At 44.7% G+C, this 20,642-nt stretch overlaps 1 protein-coding gene across 13 annotated transcripts in view; it reads left to right on the plus strand.

Annotated features, from left to right (window-relative positions):
- The window catches only part of CARMIL1 (capping protein regulator and myosin 1 linker 1), a 306,714-nt gene that overhangs the window by 132,254 nt on the left and 153,818 nt on the right, over positions 1-20,642 (plus strand). For all 13 annotated transcript variants that reach the window (XM_032424759.1, XM_032424754.1, XM_032424755.1 and 10 more), the window contains 4 exons: positions 5,322-5,419; positions 5,757-5,827; positions 6,062-6,135; positions 19,510-19,585. In XM_032424759.1, coding sequence (XP_032280650.1) covers positions 5,322-5,419; positions 5,757-5,827; positions 6,062-6,135; positions 19,510-19,585 — 319 coding nt within the window. The remainder of the gene's footprint in view (positions 1-5,321; positions 5,420-5,756; positions 5,828-6,061; positions 6,136-19,509; positions 19,586-20,642) is intronic.

Raw genomic sequence — 20,642 nt, forward strand, 5'->3', positions numbered from 1 at the left:
CCTAGCCTCGGAGACAGTGACGTTGAGGGGGCTAGGAAATATTTGTAGGTACGTGTTGTTTAATCTGTTTTCCCAGAGCTGTCCGTGATGGCATATCTCTTCTGGAAGCTGTTTTGTCTCATGGCCTTCAGCTTTTCTAATATTGAGAACCTGGGCTATTCTCCAGGACCAAGCTGGATTTTTTTTTTTGACGTCAAATTAAGTCATCAAGATGCAGTAGAATTCATTTAGAAAATGTTCACTAAACGACTGCCTCGGGCATACATACATGAGTAAAATGTTTCCTGCTCCCCGAGAGTTTATAGTCTGAAGGCAGTGTAAGAAAGTTCCACAAATAATATAGTGAAGAGAGAGAAAATCCTCAGATTTCAGAGAAAGGAAAGTCACATTTAACTTGAGATGCCAGGAAAATAATGTCTGATTTGTATTTGCTTTCCTCCTTTTTTTGAGAGGGGGGCTTTTGTGGAGGGTGGGTCGGGAGAGTTCTGTGGGGAAACGGCGGGAGCAGGTGCCTTTGGGAGACGGCTGTCGGCCTGACGCAGCCTGAATTGGGAGCCTGCAGATGTCCCTGTGAGCAAAAGCCTCAAGGACGGGCACTGGGGAGCAACGAAGGCTTTTGAACGTTGGAATAAAATGGTAGTCACACTTGGGGAGAAACAGTCCGTGTTGCTGCTTTATGAACGTGTGTGGAGAGAGCCTTGAGGTACAACTGGAAGGTGTCAGGTTGTCGGGATGCTTTAGCGGGGATGAGACTCGAGGCAAGTTAACTCCCTTCTCAATGCTTCAGTGTCCTCATCTGTAAAATGGGAATAATGCCGTTGGTGCAGGTAGGGATTAAATTAGCTCCTGTAAACTGCTTCAGAAATTTTATTTGTGGTAGAGGTTGTTGCGGTCCCTTACCCAGCGGCAGCAGAAGAAAGCCTGCACTGTCAGAAAGGGCATTGGTGACGTTTGTAGGGAGTTTCTTTGAAGTTTGATTTTTTTTTTTTAAGATTTTATTTATTTATTTGACAGAGCGAGCAGGAGCGGGGGAAGGGGCGGAAGGAGAAGCAGACTCCTCACTGAGCAGGGAGCCTGACTCGGGACTCGATCCCAGGACCCCGGGATCATGACCTGAGCCAAAGGCAGACGCTTAACGACTGAGCCCCCAGGCGCCCCCTGATTTTTTTTTTTTTTTTTTATTATATGTTTACATGGAAGCTGATAGCATTTTTCTAATTTGATTTTTTTGTTGTTGTCAGATGTCCCTAATAACATCCTTATTAGGTGACAGAACAGTAACCTTCTGACACGAGTTTTCTCCTGAGGCTTTCAGCATACCGGGACCTTCTGGCAAACCTGCGACACGTTTGAAAGTCAGCGTGTTAGGACGAGGTTTCTTTGCTCCCGTGATAAAAATGGTATTGCAGATCCCTTTAGGAAGTCAAAGCCAACTGAAGTATGAGAAGGTGAGGTTCTTGTGAAGAAAAGTGGCAAAATAGGAGTTTATGTAAAAACAAAAGAAAGGTACTTACAGTCCATCCGCTTTTCTAAAGCAGAGACAGCATTTAGTTGGGGTGTGGTTTGCGTCAGGAAAACGTCCGGTTCCAGAGACAACGGCCTTACTGCGTTGGAGGAGCTTTGGAATTGAATTCTAAATAAATCAGTTAAGTGGATTAAAAGAATTTACAGATTTTTTTCGTGTCAACCACTTGAGCATGAGATTTGCCCAGAGAGCTGGCCGGCTTGTCATCTGGTTCACAGTCCTTCTGTAAATCAGACTCCCCTAATGCAGATGTGCTAGATCCACCATAGGGAACTGCCTGCAAGAGCGGCACGCCTCGTCCGTCCGTCTGTCTGCACGACACACCCTCTCCCTGCGTGTGGACGTGTGAGCTGTGTCCTGTGGCGCACGCACGTGGGCTCCCCGCCGCTGTTGAGCTTCAGGCAGAAACCAGCGTGGGTCAGCGGTGGGGTCTTCCCCCCCCTCATTGCTTCTGTGCGTGTGTTAGGGCACGTGGACACCTGCCACCTTCTGGAAGGTTAGTTCTTATAACTTCATCTCTTAGGTAAATAAATGTACCTGTTTCATGAGATGTCTTCAGTTCCTGAGATCAAAATGTTTTTTAGTTCCTTACAAAAGAAGAGAGGAGAACTGTCACAGAGCTGGGCTGCTTGGAAAAGCTCACACTGATACCTTTTTTTTTTTTTTTTAAGATTTTATTTATTTATTTGACAGAGAGAGAGAGACAGTGAAAGAGGGAACACAAGCAGGGAGAGTGGGAGAGGGAGAAGCAGGCTTCCTGCAGAGCAGGGAGCCTGATGCGGGGCTCGATCCCAGGACTCTGGGACCATGACCTGAGCCGAAGGCAGATGCTTAACCATCTGAGCCCCCCAGGCGCCCCCAGACTGATAGCTTTGAAGAGGGGTTTTGAAGGTCAAGGATGTCTCTGCTGGCTGCCACTTCTCTCGCTTTCCAGTTGACTTGTCCTTACCCCTGAGCAGGAATGTCCGGTGTTGTTTTTAGAGCAAAATTGAGGCTTTAGTGTCTGAATCAGCCATGAGGAGTCATCCATTTCTCCCTATAATCCTAGACTGCCACCTTCCTATTCTTGATCCTACCAGCTTCCTGCCAAAGATTTTTGCCTTATTTTCTCCCTGCTTTTGACGAGCTTAACCTCACCCTGTGTGTCACTGAAACAGCATGCCACCCTACCCCGCTGAAATAAAGCAAGAATTTTAGAACACAGATGTGCGCTCAGATGAAGTTGGACCGGAGTCCACTTGGGTGTGTCCACACCCCAGCTGTGTGGAGGCTTGGGGTGGCTTCCGACGGCTCTGCTCTTTCTTTGCATAATATCTGGTTTTGCTGTCTTGTAGCTGGAAAATAATGCCACTAAAATACCAGAATGATAGTGTTGAACCAAGATGAGCCATTTCAAATGGCCAGATTCTGTAATACCACTTTCAGCGTGAATGTCTTCTTAAACCCAGTTATTCCCAAATTCAGGACCTTTAGGATAGTGGGACTTAATTTTAGGTGTTTTCAGGTGAAATGGAGAAAAATCATGCTGCCCTTGCAGACCTCATGCATTTATACAAGAATTTGAAGGAATTCATGACATTTGACATCGTTGGTTATACACGATTGTGCTTCAATCCTAAATTTTGCGAAGAAGTAGAAATATTTTCAGTGCCAGCAGAACGTGGGTATCTACATGCTTTGTTACGTACTTGAGGTTTTGTCTAGGAGTAGAACAAGGCCCCTTGTCAGGATCTAGCACGTTTTATCTGGAATCCATCCCGTGAGAAAATGGAGCTCCCTGGAAACACTTGCCACTAATCCTCTACAAGGTGGTTGAGATTCATAATGGTGACTGAGAACATTTTATGTAGCAGAAGTGCTTTTAAGTCGTTGAAAAAGGGTGAAAGTATGTTCAATATAACTTGGCATCTTTACTTCACCACTTTGCACCCACGTCCTCCCGTGATCCCAGGTGCCTCTGACCCGCCGACACCCTTCCTCACAGCCCGTGACCTCCTCCCCTCCCCCGTCCTCCCCACTTCACTCGTGAGCGCCAGGCCTGAGCCCTTGTCATCTCCTGGAACAGCGTCTGCTGGGGTGGAATCACATTCCCTCATCCCGCTCTGAGCACCCCCTTCCACTTTCTCTCCTTGGAAGGACCAGGGCCTCCCAGCCACACGTCCCTTGGCTGGCAGTGTCCGGCGCTGCAGCTGGGCCCTGGCAGGACCCTCGCGGCCGTCTGTCCCACCCTTGCGGCCGTCTGTCCCACCCTTGCGGCTCGCCTGCCCGGAAAGCCTGCAGCCCCGCCGAGCACCAGCTGCCCCCCTTCTCCGCACGTCTGGGCTGCAGAGAGAGTCCCGAAGCTGGTCTGCGTGGCGCCCCCAGCAGCTCGTGACCTTCACTCTCGCTGGGCTCTTACCAGTCCTGTGGGCTTCCATTTAATGTCTCAAGTTGTTCCTCTATTTCCGAAGCCTGCCCCTCACCCCTGCCCTCCAGATATTTGTCTAAGTGCCTGTCCAACCATCTCATGCACCCCCTTGAGGCCTTCCGTGGCCCCTCATTGCCCTGAGAACAAAATCTGAACTCCATGGTCGGACCTCGAAGGCTCTCTGTGACCTGGTTTCGGTGTAGTTCCCTGGACTCCTCCGTCACCCCCCCCCGTCACACGACATTTGCTGGCTGCTTTGAACTATGTGCCGTTTCTGGTGGTGAACACGAGCCTTCTCCTCTCCTTGAACTTGCTGGCCCTTTATCTGGAACACTTTCCCCGGCTCCTGGTCCCACTCCCCTCCAGATAAAGTCTTTATTGCTCTCCAGGTTTTAGCATCGATGCTAAGACCCCTCCGCTGCTCTCTCCCCACCAGAGAGTAAGTTCAGTGCCCTTTCTGCCGCCCCACACTCCCACCCCCACCCTGTGCTTCTCCTGTATTAAGACTTCTCCTTTTATATTGCCTGTTTATCTGGTTCTCACGGGAGACGGCTCACTGGGAACACAGGCACGATACCTGTTTTGTTCACGGCCGTATACTGAGTACCTGGTAGCTGGTCTTGCCACAGTAGACATTTAATAAAAATTTGGGGGTGAATTAAGGGATTCATAAGTTGCTCGTTACATCATTACTGGGTGATAAGTAGGAGAGCATCAGCTAACGTTTATTGAGACTTTACCAGGCACCAGGGATTGTTTTAATCACCTCACAGGTATTAATTTATTTCTTTCTCGCAGCTAGGGTAGGTCCTCCCACTTTGCTAGTTCTATGAATAATGAAGCTTGGGGGGTGGTTGGCGTGCCTTTAACCACTACTTCTGTCCTGCTTCTGCGCTGTGCGCGGGACCTTGTTAGCTCCGAGGATGAGCATGGGCCCTGGGTGTGCTCTGTGGCCCAGAGGACTTGTCGTCAGAGGGGAAGAGATAGTAAAAGGAACATGCTCTTTCTCAATGGCCATTCGTATGCGGTACTGTGGAAGGACAGAGGGGATTTGTATTTTAATTTTTTAAAAGTTAGTGATTTATATTTAGTATACACCTAATCTAATACTAGAACACACTGTTTTCTAGCCATTCTAATAGAATCGAATGTTACAAAACAACTCAATAACCCTAACCCTGAGCTTACAAAAGGGAGTTAAATAAAGAAGTTTATTAAGTTCCTGTAGATCTCCAGCTTCTTAGTGCTCAAAAAATGGAATTATTTTTACCAAAATTGAAGTGGCACCCATCTTTGGTTTTAAGAAGGGCATGTCACCAAATAGAGTTCTGTGTGCAGGGGCAAAAAAACCTTGATTTTTGAAATTTATTGTTACTGTTGTTCTTACAGGCGAATCATGAAAAAAGTCTCCATGGAGCCATCTGACCGACTGGCCAGTCTCCAGGCTCTGTGGGACAACCAGACCGTGGCCGAGCAGGGCCCCTGTGGTGAGCATGCATTTTAAAACCAAATTATAAATGGCTGCATGGATGTCCCCCTGCCAGGAAGTTACGTCTATTCCTAGTATGTTACTGTAAAGGTGCAGTTAGTCTTAAGGTGTAATTAGCAGCGCACAGACTTTAGATTGGTGGACAAAAGTCCTATATTTAAGCTGTATTGCTGCTGCTACGTACTTACTATAGAATGGGGGCAGAATCTTCACTGTTTTCCCAAACAGAAAGAACAATCAGCATTGTCAGCATCGGCCGTATTTAAACTTCTAAATTTTAACTTCAGATAAATCATTTAGCCAAAAACCCGTCACGTTTCTGTTGTGGGTTTCAGGTGGATTTTCTCAGATGTATGCCTGTGTTTGCGACTGGCTCGGGTTTTCATACAGAGAAGAAGTACAGTGGGTAAGTGCATCTGTGTGCACAGGAGCGTGTACGCACATGCGCGCCTGAGAATATTCCAGGATGCGACTGGCTTCTTTCTTTTTTTCTCCCCCACCTCCATTCATTTTTTGCCTAAAGTCTTCCTTCCTCAGATTCTGTGAAAATCTGTCTGTATCATTATCTAATTCTCTTTGCATGCCTCTTCCCTGATCATCTTTGTGGGCTATTTACATGATTGAATTTTATTTCAAATAGGATGTGGATACAATTTATCTGACGCAAGACACCAGGGAATTGAATTTACAAGACTTCAGTCATCTTGACCACAGGTAAGCTACTTCTTTCCTTCCTTGTACAACTAATTGTGCCTCCAGAACTGTATTTCTCTGCTGGTGCTTACGGACATATGTGATCTCCAGAAAATCCTGTTACAGGGGAAATCGGGAGAATCTAAGCATCTCTGAATCTTGCCTTCCAAGAAGTACTTTCAGATGTGTTCATTTGGGAATGAAGTGCATGTGTGTACCTCAGATCCAGAGTTTGTGCTTAGAAACTGTGGAGATAGAATTCTTAAGTTCTTGTAGCAGCCCACGAAAGTCTATGTAATTGTCTGCCTGTATATATGTGATACAGTATTATTTTGCCTAATTGCCATTAGAACATTTTTCTAGGAGGAAATTTTGTGCTGCAATCCTAAGAAATGACTTTTTGTTTATAATTTCTTTAGGTAGGAGTTGGGGATTGCTCGGGTATAGATGTGCGTATGTTGGTGGAAATCCATTCGCCAATATCTGCCTTGTGATAATGGTAGTACAACTGTGAATCCTGTTACGTGTTATTTGAGAGACTCCTAGGTTTTAAGACCTTGACTTCCGTATATTTAGGGCTGTGGCTCATGTGACCAGGCCCCAGAGAAGAAGCTTCATTCAGTCTATCCGAGTTCTTTTGCTCCCTGACGGAGCTGAGTGGTGCCCCAGTGTCTTTGCTGGTGGTTTATCCTGGGTTTCCCAGTCTCCTCCACCCTGGATATCCTGTTACTTATTTTAAATGGCAGGTATTAGTCCTACCCCAGTGAACCTCAGCCTGGGAAATCTTCCATCCCTGTGTGGAATTGAGAGAGAGAATCCTGGGATTCCGGTTGTCCCTTTTATGCCACGCGGACAGTTGGGATTGCAGACAGCGTTGTTACGATTTCTTACCACCAGCATCTTGCCCCGAAAAATGCCATTTCAGATTATTTCTCCACCTATCTCAGGGAAATCCAGCATTGTACAGGGTGAACCCCCAGGAGTTCAAGCCAACTGAATTGAGCAGAGAACACGGATGCTAGCTGGAGGTAGCTTGTCTCTGCATAGCCGGGTGTACGGAGGACAGTGAGGCAGGGTCTGCTCGGTCTGCAGTTGTGACCGAAATCAAGTGCCGATAGCCCCTGGTTCTCAAGCTTGGATCTGCTTCCTTCTTGTGGAGCAGGCACTTTCTTTCCTGCTTAGGGCCGATCTCCCTCTTCCTACATACGAGGGAACTTCATACTCCCATTCAGGCTTGCCTCTTTCCTGTGTAGCTCGTGAAAAAAGTGAACTGAGAAACGAAAAGGGAAAATATTTGCTCTGCAAGGTTTTTTTTTTACAATAAAAACAGAAAATGGCACGTAGAATAAGAGAAGTGGGTAGGCTTGCCGTATCAGAGCTCAGTGTTTTTGGCCCCGGGATCCCTTTGTTGTTCTTGAAAATGGTTGAGCTTTTGTTTATGTGGGTATATCTTTTGGTACTGATCATCTTAGAAATTAAAACTAAAATTAAAAACATTGATTAATTCCTTGAAAGATCTCAATAAGCCTATTACATGTTAACGTCGGTACCAGTTTTATGAAAAATAACTATTTTCCAAGACAAAAAATAAGTCGGCCAGAAGAGTGCATTCGTTTACCTTTTTGCTGATCACTTTATCTTCGTAACCTCATGAAGAAGACCGCTCACTCTGTTGTGATTCGTGGCCCTGAGTGAAATACATTAAGAAAACACAGACTTAAGCGGACACGTAGTTAGAAGAGGGAGTATTTTTAATAACCTTTTCACTAAGCTATGGATATTCTTCTTTGATCGTTCTCCACAACTCAGTAAGAGATGGTTTTCTAAAGATCACTTGGCAGGGTGCAATCTGAAACTGTTCCATGCACATTTTGTTACATTAAAATGCATTTGGTCCATCTTGTACTTTGATGGGTCCTATCTTTAGATGATTTCGTAGCATCCTGCATTGGTCATTTAGAAAATACTGGTTTGCGGAGTTTTGCATGGCGTCCAGATATTCCGCTGTTGTACAAAAGGGAGAAAAGAAGACATCTGTTAGCACCGCCGATCTCATCCAGAAAGTCTCGAAGTGTGGCAAAGCTGTCAAGCTCATTGTGGCAGATAAAGGTCTCCCCAAAGTTAAATTTTTTTTTGAAGATATAATTTTACTATTGGAAAAAAGTGCCGTCAGGTGATCTCCTTGAAGTGACTGGCTAACTTTTTACGCCTTAGAGAAAATATCTGCTAAATCCCAAGTCTCGATAACTGTGTTTTGTCATTTCTTTCATGGTGTTCTTTGAAAAAAGGGAGGTAGTTCTGCTTCTGACTCTCACAGGAATACTTTACCTGAGACAGTGACCCCCTTTGGTAGGTAGAGGAAGCATTTTGTGCATACTTCTGTTTGTCACACAGCCATGTACTCAAGGGCTGAGATTTAATAACATGAGTACTTTTTGCTGCTTCATTAGGGGCATTCTTAAAGGAAGCTGGCATTTGTTTAAAGCAGCTGGGTGTGTGGTGGTGGAGAACAGTGACCAGCATCCCAGCTTGGCGCTGCTGAGTTGGTTCCTGCTGAAGCCCGAGCCTTTTCCCACTGTCCCTTCTCTACCCGCCATGCAGACATCTCCACGGCGTAAAGGACAATTGGTTTTCGTGTTACTATGAAAATACTTTTGAACTTGTGAAGCCCCTAAGGGCGTCTCAGGGTTTCCCTGGGGTCCCTGGACCCTAGTTGGAGTGAAGACATTGTGTAGGGCAGCTAGAGGTGTTTCTCCAGGTTTCTGTTACCCCCTTAATGATTTTTACACCATTCGTAGGTTCTGCATAGTGGCAGTGCTGAATTTTCCAGCTTACCCACTGTGCTTAATTTGGTGATTAATCTGTCACCAGAGGGAAACCGTATCTAGGGAAGCTACTAATAAATACGGTTACCTGAAAAATGTAGAAATATGTAGAATCCTATCCGCAAGTGAGAAACCTTGTCAAAACTTAGAATTTTCCTACAGATCTTTCCTAATTCCTTAGCTGGAGAATTTTCAGTTTGTCAGGAAACACTGCATTCATAATCATCTACTTTTCTTACCTGTTTAAGGGCTAGACGGATGTTCTTCATTACTGAGACTTTAGATGATAAGGTGGAATACTTTTTCTGTAAAGGGCCAGATAGTAAATATTTTAGGGCTTTATGGGGCAGAGAGTCACTGTTGCAATTATGTGCTGCTGCTGGTGTAGATCGAAAGCAGCTCCAGACAGTACGTGATCGAATGAGTGTGACTGTGTGCCAATAAAACTTACAAAAATACGCACTGTGGGCTCTGGTTTGCTCATGCCTGTTCTGCGTCAGTAGCCTCTCATGTGGGATGTAGATACCCAAAGAAAAATGCAAGATGAGCTGCCAAAAAATAGAAAAATGATGAGCTTCATTTTAAAATTTCTATCTTTGTTTTGTAATATATAATGCTATTACTATTGTAGTATTTAGTATATAATAATTATGTAAAATTAGGGAGTTCTCAAAAAAATTTTTTTTTTCAAAAAAAAAATTTTTTTTTTTTTGCAGTGGGCTTAACAGCGGGCATCACTGCTCTAGATGTCCTCTTTCCTACTAGTGCCTAAATAATTTGACTTTTTTTTTTTTTAAGATTTTATTATTTATTTGACAGAGAGGGACAAAGCAAGAGAGGGAACATAAGCAGAGGGAGTGGGGGAGGGAGAAGCAGGCTTCCTGCCAAGCAGGGAACCCGATGCGGGGCTCGATCCCAGGACCCTGGGATCATGACCGGAGCCGAAGGGAGACGCTTAACGACTGAGCCACCCAGGCGCCCCTAAATACTTTGACTTTTTCCAGAACTCTGTCTTTCTCCCAATCTTCAAAGTTTATCCCCTTTTTTTTGAGGATGTAATTTGTCCCCATGATTCTTACTATTAAAATTAGCACCAGTTTCTATATAAAGAGATTACTCTCAGTCTTACTCGATGGCCTGTATTAATAGTATTTTGCCAATCAAGTTACAACCAAGTCTATTGGGTGAACATCTGTGTTTATTAGAAGTGGGAGCACGCTTATCTGTGAAGGAAATCTGCACTCACTGGCGTAGTTTGGTAGGATTCATAGTGGTACAATCTGAGTGTGTGATATGGGTCAGTCTCTGAGTTTGAGAGGTCTTACACGAATGTTGGTGACTCTCTCATTTGGGTGTGAATTATGGGGAAGAGAACAGAGGAATTGGACAGATTGCAGGTGCCACACGTTGAGCTGGCGTTTGTCAGCAAATAGGGGCCGTGCTTCTCGTGTGCTTTGATGGGTTTTCCCACAGTGGCTCCCTGTTTCTCTGTGTGAACGTAATTCCCAACTGGCTGTCATTCAAAGCTCTATCTTTTCATTCCATTCTTTCTTGTATTTAGTCATCATAGTTAGAAACATCCCTCCTTAAGAGTCCCTAAAGCCATTAGTGATCCTGGAATGGAAGTTCCCGGAGGGTTGGGCTGTGTCTGTCTCGTTCCTGCTGTCTGATGTGATGCTCTTGGGTCAAACCAGTGGCTCAGAATAAAGGATTTTCAAGGGAAACTGAGCTGCTCTAGGGGAGCAGATCATTATCCTGGGAGGTTGAGGGGATTTTTTTTTAAGATTTTATTTTATTTTATTTAAAGATTTTATTTATTTATTTGACAAAACAGGGAGAGCGAGCATGAGTGATGGGGTGGGGCAGAGGGAGAGGGAGAAGCAGACTCCCTGCCGAGCAGGGAGCCTGATGTGGGCTCGGTCCCTGTTCCTGTATCTTCAGCCACCTCACTAAAGTCTTTAGGGGCCCGCCTAGGAGCTTCAAGGGAAATTTATAAGCAACTTGAATGCTGTGATCAATGACTAACTAAAAGCCTGTATCACAACCGAGTGTAGGATCAGACACCCTGTTGTTGCTGAATAAGCATTCAGGGATGAGGATGACGGTGTGCATGCTAGATCCATCCAGTTACTTCCTGGAGAAGAATAGCAGTCGGGAAGTACTTGGGAAAATGCCCACTCACTTGTTATTTATAGCTTCCAAAATTTAATTTAAGTATATTCTCGAAATTTATTCTGGTTTAGATATCGCTGGTGGGTCAAAAAGAGGCATAACTTGAAAAAGGCTTTGTTGTACATTTCTCATGGCATCTCTCAAAGACCCGTGAGCCGACATGTTAGAAGTGTAATTAGACTGTAATTCGGAGTGGCGGAGAATGACGAGGGTGTAGAGGTGGTGGTGCCGAGGCAGAGAGACTCTAGAGCTTTAAATACTTCCATTCTTCTTGTTCCCAGGAGACTTTTAAGAGGAGCTAATCTCATCAATCCTCTAAAGACTCAACAACATGCATCACTGAATTTAAACTTGACTCCTGAGAGCCCAGCCAAGCAGCTCTTTCCCTTCAGATTCATGTTTTCGTGTTTTCATATTTCTTACTCATCAAAGTGACATTCTTGAGCCTGACACTTTGAGGAAAAGTTTTGAGTGTGGGTTAATGTTTGTCAAGGTTGTCCCGAGGGCATTGTTGTAATTCTTTCCTCATCTAGACTCTGTCTCTTTATTCCCACTCTCATTTCAAAAGGAAGAAGTGCTGTTTGGAGTGTGGAGTCAGGTGTGAATAGCGATGGACTCTGATGTACAAGTTGATGATATTTTGGGGAACATGAAGAAAATAATAGAACTTGTTTTTCTTTCTTTTTTTGTTTTTTAAGATTTTATTCATTTATTTGAGAGAGAGAGAGAGAGAGGATGAGCAGGGGGAGGGGCAGAGGGAGAGGGAGAGAGAGAAGCAGATTCCCCGCTGAGCAGAAGCCCGATGCGGGGCTCGATCCCAGGACCCTGGGATCATGACCTGAGCCGAAGGCAGACGCTCAGCCGTCTGAGCCACCCAGGTGCCCCTAGTAGAACTTGTTTTGATTATTTCATTTTATTTTGTGTCTGTATATGTTTTATACTGAAGGTAATACATTGGGATAGTGGTGCATGTATGTAATTTACAGATAAACACAGATTTGGGGGAGGTTTGTGCTCAAAATATTTTTCAGTTAAGAGTGAATGATCGGGGCGCCTGGGTGGCTCAGTCGTTAAGCATCTGCCTTCGGCTCAGGTCATGATCCCAGGGTCCTGGGATCGAGCCCCGCATCGGGCTCCCTGTTCCGCGGGAAGCCTGCTTCTCCCTCTCGCACTCCCCCTGCTTGTGTTCCCTCTCTCGCTGTGTCTCTCTGTCAAATACATAAAATAAAAAAATCTTAAAAAAAAAAAAAAGTGAATGATCAAAAAATTTAGAGATCATCTGTTTAGGATTCTGGTCATGCCTCATCGGTGAAGTATTTCAGGTTGTCACGTACCTTACAGAGTTGGCGAGTGGTCCAACTAATCATTTAATAATAGATGAGACATGCCTCTATATAAATTAGAGTAACAGGAAGGAATAGCTAATCCATGACATTTGAAAGTCCTTAAAGCCCTCCAACTTCCATTTTCAAACTGGATACGAAGGAGAAAAGCCTAAGTTATCCCCAGAAAAGCTCTCAAATGAATATGTCTGGAAGATACTGCTGTGGTTCGGGGTCTTACCACCCTTTCCACGAGAGCGCACGTTCCGTCGTGCGCATGCAGGAAGTGTGCACAGTGGCAAGACCACATTCTTTCATGAAACACCTCCTTTGAGCCTCTGAATGCTTGTGAGGTTTATTAGGGGGAAATCTTTACTCCTGTGGTGTGCAGATATACTACAAGTAATTACCATGCCGTTCACTGGATTATTGCACTTTACCTGTGTGCTTTTCCCACATTGTGGATTATGGGACTTGCCAGACATCCTTCAAATCTGTCAGTTATTTTTATTCTTTACCACCCTTTTGGAGTATTTCACACTGTCTCTAAAAATCCCAGCGTTTTTGCAGTTTCAGAGAGGAGGAGGCAGGCAGGGACAAGTGAGTAAGGAGGGAAATTTGGCCCCGAAATAATAACTGAAAAAATTAAATTCTTAAGAAGTCCTACAGATCAGAAGGATGAGGCTTGACAACTGCTAATTCAACAGGATATCTAGAATCTAGAGTAGCAAAAATTTCCCAAGTGACTTAGACCCTCAGTCACTTGCCAACCTCTTTGTTTTTGCAAGTTAACTTTTTTAAAATAGCCCCCCCAAATTAGCAGCTTATGTCTGATGTCCCAAACAGCAAGAGCACTGTCAGTATTTGAGAAATCACCCCAGGATATGTCTTAGTATTGACTTTCCAAATACAAACGAAGTGAGTGGTTGAATGTGATGGAAAAGGTTTGGAGTCTTTGATCTAAAATCCTATGGCTGCACCGCCCTGGATTCCCTAGAGAGGAGGTTGAAGGTTCTGGGGGCACGGAAGACAGGAGACTCAGTGAGATTGTAGCACAGGTTAGGACAGCGGGTTGGTGAGTCCCACTGCTTGGGTTTGAGACCTGGCTCTGCCCAGACTAGCATTGTGTGATCAGGCAGCTCTCAAACTTCTCTGTGTCCTCAGGGTTTCCATCTGTAAAACAATGTGAATCATAATGCCTCCCTCTTGGAGTTATTGTGAAGACTCTGTGGATTAATATATCTAAAACATTTTGTGCTGGTACGTTAAAAAAAAAAAAGTTTAAATAAATGCTTGCTACTTTAAAAAAAAGATTTTATTTATTTTAGCGAGAGAGAGTGAGCAGGGGGAGGGGAGTGAGAGAGAGAATCTCAAGCAGACTCCCTGCTGAGCGTGGAGCCCCACATGGGGCTCAGTCTCAGGACCCCGGAGATCATGACCTGAGCCGAAATCAAGAATCAGATGCTTAACCAACTGAACCACCCAGGCGCCCCTGCTTGCTACTTTTACATCCTAAAAGACTTGCCTCCTTTTAAAATGAATACCTATATCAAGTGGCCAGTTTTCTTAATTAAAAGGAAAAGAGTTAGAGATACAAAATCCCTACATGACAGAAAATTTTGCATTTCCAGAGGCTAGTTCGTGATCTTTTCTGTGATGCTGTTTTTATCTTGTTAGCTTTATGATGACATTTTCCTCTGGAAAGGTATAAGTGAAAAACTTGGTTCTTTTGAGTTTTAAGGGAAGGTTTGGATCACTCAGCGTTGCCAACTGAGATGAGAAATAAGGATCTCAGCTTGTATTACAAATCCCAACCCGTGGCTGGATTAACAACCATAACCACAAGGAGCAACTCTATGTATAATACATTTATATCAGGAAAAAGGTTAGGGACTATTAGCTGTGTCATCTCTTCCCACCCAGTGTAAGAAAAGATTCTGCCCTGTGGCTCTGAAGGACATTAACATCAGATCTTCTTAGGGTTTGGAGTCTTAAACGTTGTTGCTCCCATTTTAAGGAAATGGTAGAAGTATCCTGTGGAAATGGCAAGAGAATACTGTGTTGCCATGTTGCCAGGACTCAGGAGAGGATTCCCTGAACTGTAGCTCTTCAAGGACGACTTTACTCTTCAGATCAAGTCAAGTGGCAATTAAGAGCCTCTTAGGAGATCAGAGCGAAACCCAGGGGAATATACAGTCAGAGTCATGGACTGGTGGTAAAAAGCTGTTACCCTGCGGACATCGGTCAAGATGACAAGCACTGGTGTTTGGAAACCTTTCTGCATTATGTAATATAAAGCCTGCAGGGCTTAGTGAGCCAGGAGAAGGGGTTGGTTCTGACTGGCGCAGACCCCACCAGGGGAGGCAGGGAGCTCTTTGCAGCGAGGTGATATTGGCACAGCTGTTGGGGGGCCCTCGTGAATGCCAGATTGGCTATTTATCCTAGGTTTGCTGATTTGCTCACTTATTACTGTGTTCTAAGAAAGCCATCCGGGAAAATGAACTCTCAGGAATCAAATTATTGACATGCGGTCTTGTGTTTTTTTCTGTTGGGGTGAGATGCACCGGTTTTGATCATGATTGGTAATAGTTTGTTGTATTTAGACGGAGTCTCCCGGAACCTTGGCCTCTGTGTCGTGGCTGTCCTGGTGGCTTGGACGGTCCAAGAGGAACAGATTCGAGGAATCCCGAATGCCCCTCCGTTCAGACCTTGGCTTTTCTCTTAAGGGTTTTCTGAAGTGCTTTCTGGATGCTTGCTTCTCAGACTGAAAGCTCCGCATTCTCCGCACAATCCAGCCAGGGTGTGAGAGGTTTCAGGCCTGAGAACCGAGGTTTGACCTGCTGTTATGTGCAGCTGTAGCTTATTTACTTTGGTTTCTGTTTTGTATTCTAATGTGTGAACATCCCACCATTTATCTATTCTGCAGGTGATGGGATATTTGGGTTAGCTTCATGACCCTTTTGAGCAATGCTGCTAAGGCTGTTCTTAGTGTTGTTTGTGGAGAGAAAAGTGTGCAGTAGTGTGCCAGAATGCAAATAGTGATGAAGTCAACCACTCTGTCCACCACTTAGGTCAAGAGATAGGCTATTGCCTCTCCTAAGAAGACCTGCATGAATCTGTTTTCCTTTGCGGTTCCCCCTGCGCCCCTCCCCACCTGGTTGTAATAACTATTCTAACAGTCCTTGTGTTTCTCTATGGTTTCATCATAAAAGCATGCATATTTCAGTTGGGGTGTCAGTAACTCTTTAATGAGTTTAGGAAAAATTATTTATTTTGCCTTGGTTCCTGTTCTAGCCTCGCTCCAGAAGCCACCTTTCTGCCTCGGGCTTCTGCCGTTATCTTGGATACATCTTGCCTGCATAATGGAAACTGTCACCTTCCTCTGATACGTCCTACCTACTTTGCTGAAATTGCTAACCTCCTGAAACATTTCTCTGCTTCAAAGCTTTTTATGGTCACCCTGTCTACAGTCCTGTTCCTGGTAGTGTAGCTTTCAAGGCTGGTTTCTGGACACTTAAGTGTTCTGCTTGTTTACTGCTGTGTGCAGACCACTCCAGACTGAATGCCCTACAGCATGAGCGGTCACTTTCAATTACCTGTCGCGGTTCTGGCCTCGAAGGGGCTCTGCTAGGCGGATTTTGCTTGCGCTCTTCCCGGCCGTTATGGTCAGACGGGGGCTGGCCCCGGAGCCGTCTGGAGGCTTCCTCATTCACATGTCTGGTGGCTGATGCTGTCTGCCGGGACACGTCCACGTGGCCTTCCCATGTGGCCCGGACCTTCTCAGGGCGAGGCAGCTGGATTCCACGGGTGAGCGTGTCAAGAGAGGGAGCTGAGCAGAAGCCATGTTATTGCCTTTTCTGTCCTCGCCCTGGAAGTCCCACAGCGTCAGAGGAAGACAATCCACGTGTCTCCAATGTCTGACGATACGGAGTACAGCCGTTATGAACAATGATATGTAAGTTCTTGTGTAAGGACAAGTTTTTATTTCTCTTGGTTGAGTACGTAGGATTGAGGCTGCTGGGTCTTATGGTGAGTGTGTGTTAAACGTAGGCGCTGTCGGACTGTTTTCCACCTCGACTGTGCTGTTTGCATTCCCCTCAGCAACGTATGAGGGTTTCAGTTGCTCAGCATCCTTGCCAGCCCTTGTTAGTTTTGGTTTTTTTGTTTTTTTGTTTTTTTTTAATTTGAGCAGTTCAGTAAGTTTGTAGTGGCATCTCCTTTTGGCTTTAAGTTGCATTTCTTTAATGGCTAATAATTTCAAACACCCCTTTTTTTTTTTTAAAGATCTATTTTTTTTTAAAGACTTATTTATTTATTTGAGAGAGAGAGCGAGCACATAGAGGGAGAGGGAGAAGCAGACTCCCTGCTGAGCAGGGACCCCGATTCGGGGCTCGATCCCAGGACCCTGGGATCATGACCTGAACCAAAGGCAGGCACTTAACCGACTGAGCCACCCAGGCGCCCCTCAAATATCTTTTTATATATTTCTTTGCCATTGATATATCTTATCTGATGAACTATCTTGTTTAGATCTTTTGCCTGTTTTTAAAAATTGGGTTGTTTCTTATTACTGACCTCTAAGAGCCAGCATTTACCTCAGCATGGGGCTTGTCTTTCCCTTCTCTTAACAGATCTTTGGCAGAGCAAAGATGTTTGATTTAGGTGAAGTCCTATTTATCCATTTTTCCTTTTATGGATCATGCTTTTGGCGTCAGATCTAAAAACTCTTTGACTAAGCCATTCCTTGCTCTGTGACCATTTCTTCTTCTAGGTTCTCTACCTCTAGCTGTGGAGTTTGCTCTGCCTTTTCAGGGTGTTTGCAATTCATATGTAGAGACGATGCTGCCCCCCCCCCCCCCCCGCCCCGTGTCCGTGCAAAGCCTGGTTCTGTTAATGATGTGCTCTTCACTTCCTGCAAACGACTTCATTATGACAAAAGCCAGCTGTACTCCAAATCAGGTGACAGGCTAGAACACATAATAAAGAGGTTCTGAAGTGTAGTAGCTGCTTGACATTTAAATTGACAGAAGGAGAGAAGCTGAGAATGCTTTGCCCTAGTTCCTGAATGGAGAAGTACAGGGAACGCTCTTGGACTAAGCGTGTGAGAAGCCGGCATTTGCCCCCAGAGAAGCAACAAACTGTCACCAGATCCCAGGGAGAGCGACAGTTGTTCACTCTTGCACGTGGTCGGGGGCGGGGAGGGGGAGCGATAAAGGGAGTGAAGAGCGTCAAACCACCGTGGCAAGAGTTGCTGTTCGTGGTCCTAATCTGAAATCTAAAACTTAAACAAAATTAATAAAGAGGCTATTCGGTAGGGCAGGGGGCCTGTGGAATGAGGTGACTGAGACCAGTAATTCCTTTGCGTTGTTTTTCTCCCCTACCTGTGGGACTCCTTTCTCCCATTTATTTGTTTATTTATTTAAGATTTTATTTATTTATTTGTGAGAGAGAGAGAGAGAGAGAGCACAAGCAGGGGGAGAAGCAGAGGGAGAGGGAGAAGCTGACTCAACTGCTCAGCAAGGAACGCGACGAAGGACTCGAACCCAGGACCCCAGGATCATGACCCGAGCCGAAGGCAGATGCTTAAACGATTGAGCCACCCAGGCGCCCCTCCTTTCTGCTCTTTAAAGCATGTCTGATGAAGCTATACATGTAGTTGAATGAGATGGTCTATGTAGCTTGCCCGCCATGGGGCCTGGGACCCAGAAGCTATGAAATAATGTGAATTTCACCTCTCTTTCCATCTCTGCCTTTCTTTTCTATTTCAGTAAAAATTTGAGTATTTGCTGTGTGTCCTACCATGCGGGTGAAACTGATATGGTCTCACTGAAGCCAGACAACCAAAATAGAGTTGGTTTTCAAAGAACTTACAACCTGGGAAGGGGCAGGGAAGACAGATGTTGAATACCAACTATTATCCAAGGCAGAGTAGAATTAATGCTAAATAGAGATGCAAACAGAGTGCTGGCTGGGGTGACCCAGGGGACTCTTAGAGGAGAGGATGTGTGATGTACACATCGCAGGATGCTTGGATTCTCATAGCCGAACATAGCAGTAAAAGATACTTCTGACTGTGACGTTGTCTGGTATGTTTGATGCATAGTAAACCGTCTGCTTTTTGGCCTGAGCATGAGTGAGGGGCATGTTGTAGCAGGTCAGGCTGGATAAATAGAGTGCAGACAGGTCTCTGATGCACGTAGCCGCCCTGCATGGCTGAAGAGTGTGTGTGAAGCATAAGACAAAAACACACCTGGGCTAGCTCATGTGTGTGATCAGTACAAGGAACTACAAGAAAGTACCAGAGGGTTGTAGGATGCTTGCTAAGCATCGGGGATCCGTTCAGGGTCACTTATCTGCAAGGCTAGACAGTGTCCTTGCTTGCAATATAAACTCCTCAACTAGAGAACACAGTTGACTCTTAACAGTGGGAGGATGGGGGCTAGGGCAATGATCTCCCCTCACAGTCAAAAATCCAAGTATAGCCTTTGACTCCTGAAAAATGTTAAGTACTCATAGCCTCATGTTGACCAGAAGCTTTACCGATAACATAAACACGTAACACACACTTTGTATGTTATATGTATGTATTATATACTCTGTTCTCACAATAAAGTAAGCTTAGAGGAAAGAAAACGTTATTGAGGAAATCATAAGGAAGAGAAAATACATTTAGAGTCCTGTACTTTTTTATTAAAAAGAAATCCATGCAATTCCTGTATATGACATTCTTGATGGTTAAAGAAATCAGACTCGTCAACATAGAAGGAGAAGTACGGTTTCTCCTAAAGCAAGGAGGTTCCCTGAACAAACGGGGCTACCAGTCTCTTTTCCTTTGGATATAGACATTAGGGGCCCTAGGGGTAGTTTAAATTCAGCTTTTCGGAATTCTGCTTCCATCATACTGAAGGTCTGTCCCAGAGAATTGTCGTCTCGTGGTTGAAGTAGTTTTAGTGGGATGTTGTGTTTGTAAATAAAAGGAGCTAACAAGTGAACTTGGATGTCGTGGGTTGAGAATAAAGCGCCAGTAAGGCTCTGGTAAGAGGGCTTTCAATGGATGTTGTTATTTCTGCTTCTAGGGACCTAATCCCCATCATTGCTGCTCTGGAGTACAATCAGTGGTTCACAAAGCTATCTTCCAAGGATCTGAAACTGGTAAGTAAGTGAAGATGTTGCAAATGTTGCTTACTTCTGCTGAGTTTCAAAAGCCTGATAATTATCAAAAAACATTTGTTTTTCTACTAATCTGGCAAGCTCTGTACATGCTTTTTTCTTGAGGAGATGTATTTTCCTGTAAATGATCTGCATACCATTTTACCAAGTTGGGAATGTGAGATGCTCCAGGGAAGTACTTCCTCGTGTTTTCAGCTGCTTCAGACAATTTTAGATAATGAACAGAGAGACACATTTAGCAGAGCTTTCAGTACATACTCATGCTGTTGGCAAAAACTATTAAAGTTACGTTTGCACAGCTGCAAATAGCAGACTTAATGTTTCTATCCTGCATTCCATCTCCACAAAGCTTCCCTTCCTAAGAATTTGGGAAAACATTATCAGGTAGAGTTGGTCTGCTGGAGTGATGATAGTGAACATTCATTTTCTAGAGGAGTTTTTGGGCAGATTTATATGTCAGCAAAATGAAATCAAAAGTGAGGTGTTAGTTTTCATAAGGTATGGGGGAGCCAAATTTTTGGTCTCTTTTACTAGTGGAAGTGAGATGCTCTGTTGGGGATTTTTTTGCAAGTTAAGAGCAGCTGTATGGGCAGACACTTATCCATACGTTAGCTTTCTGCTACTTCATTTTAGGACAGGAAATAATCTATAGGTTGTTTTATTGGCGACCCTGCGTTCAAGCCTCCAACTTTCAGAGGTCATGGAAACTGGAGGCATAACGATTTTCATAGTGAAGAGGTAGGATTTTGATGGAGACAATGGATCTGTAGAAAATGGAGGGTTGAGATTTGCTAGTGGACAGGCTGCTGGTTCTCTGAATTTGCCTGGGGTGTGAGCGGCTTAAGGTATTGTTAGTATGGGCATGGGCTGAGCTCATCTGGGGCCCACTAAGAGCCAGTGTGGTAGAGGAAAGAGTGTGGGCTTGGAAACGGAAACCTGGGTCTCAGATCCTGGCTCCTATGGCAGGGCTGTGGGACCTTAGGGAAGTTACTCCACATCCCAGGGCCTCACCTTCCTCTTATTGAGAGTTAATTGGAGT

This window comes from Phoca vitulina, unplaced genomic scaffold (assembly GCF_004348235.1).
Source record: "Phoca vitulina isolate PV1807 unplaced genomic scaffold, GSC_HSeal_1.0 scaffold31, whole genome shotgun sequence".
NCBI lineage: Eukaryota > Metazoa > Chordata > Mammalia > Carnivora > Phocidae > Phoca > Phoca vitulina.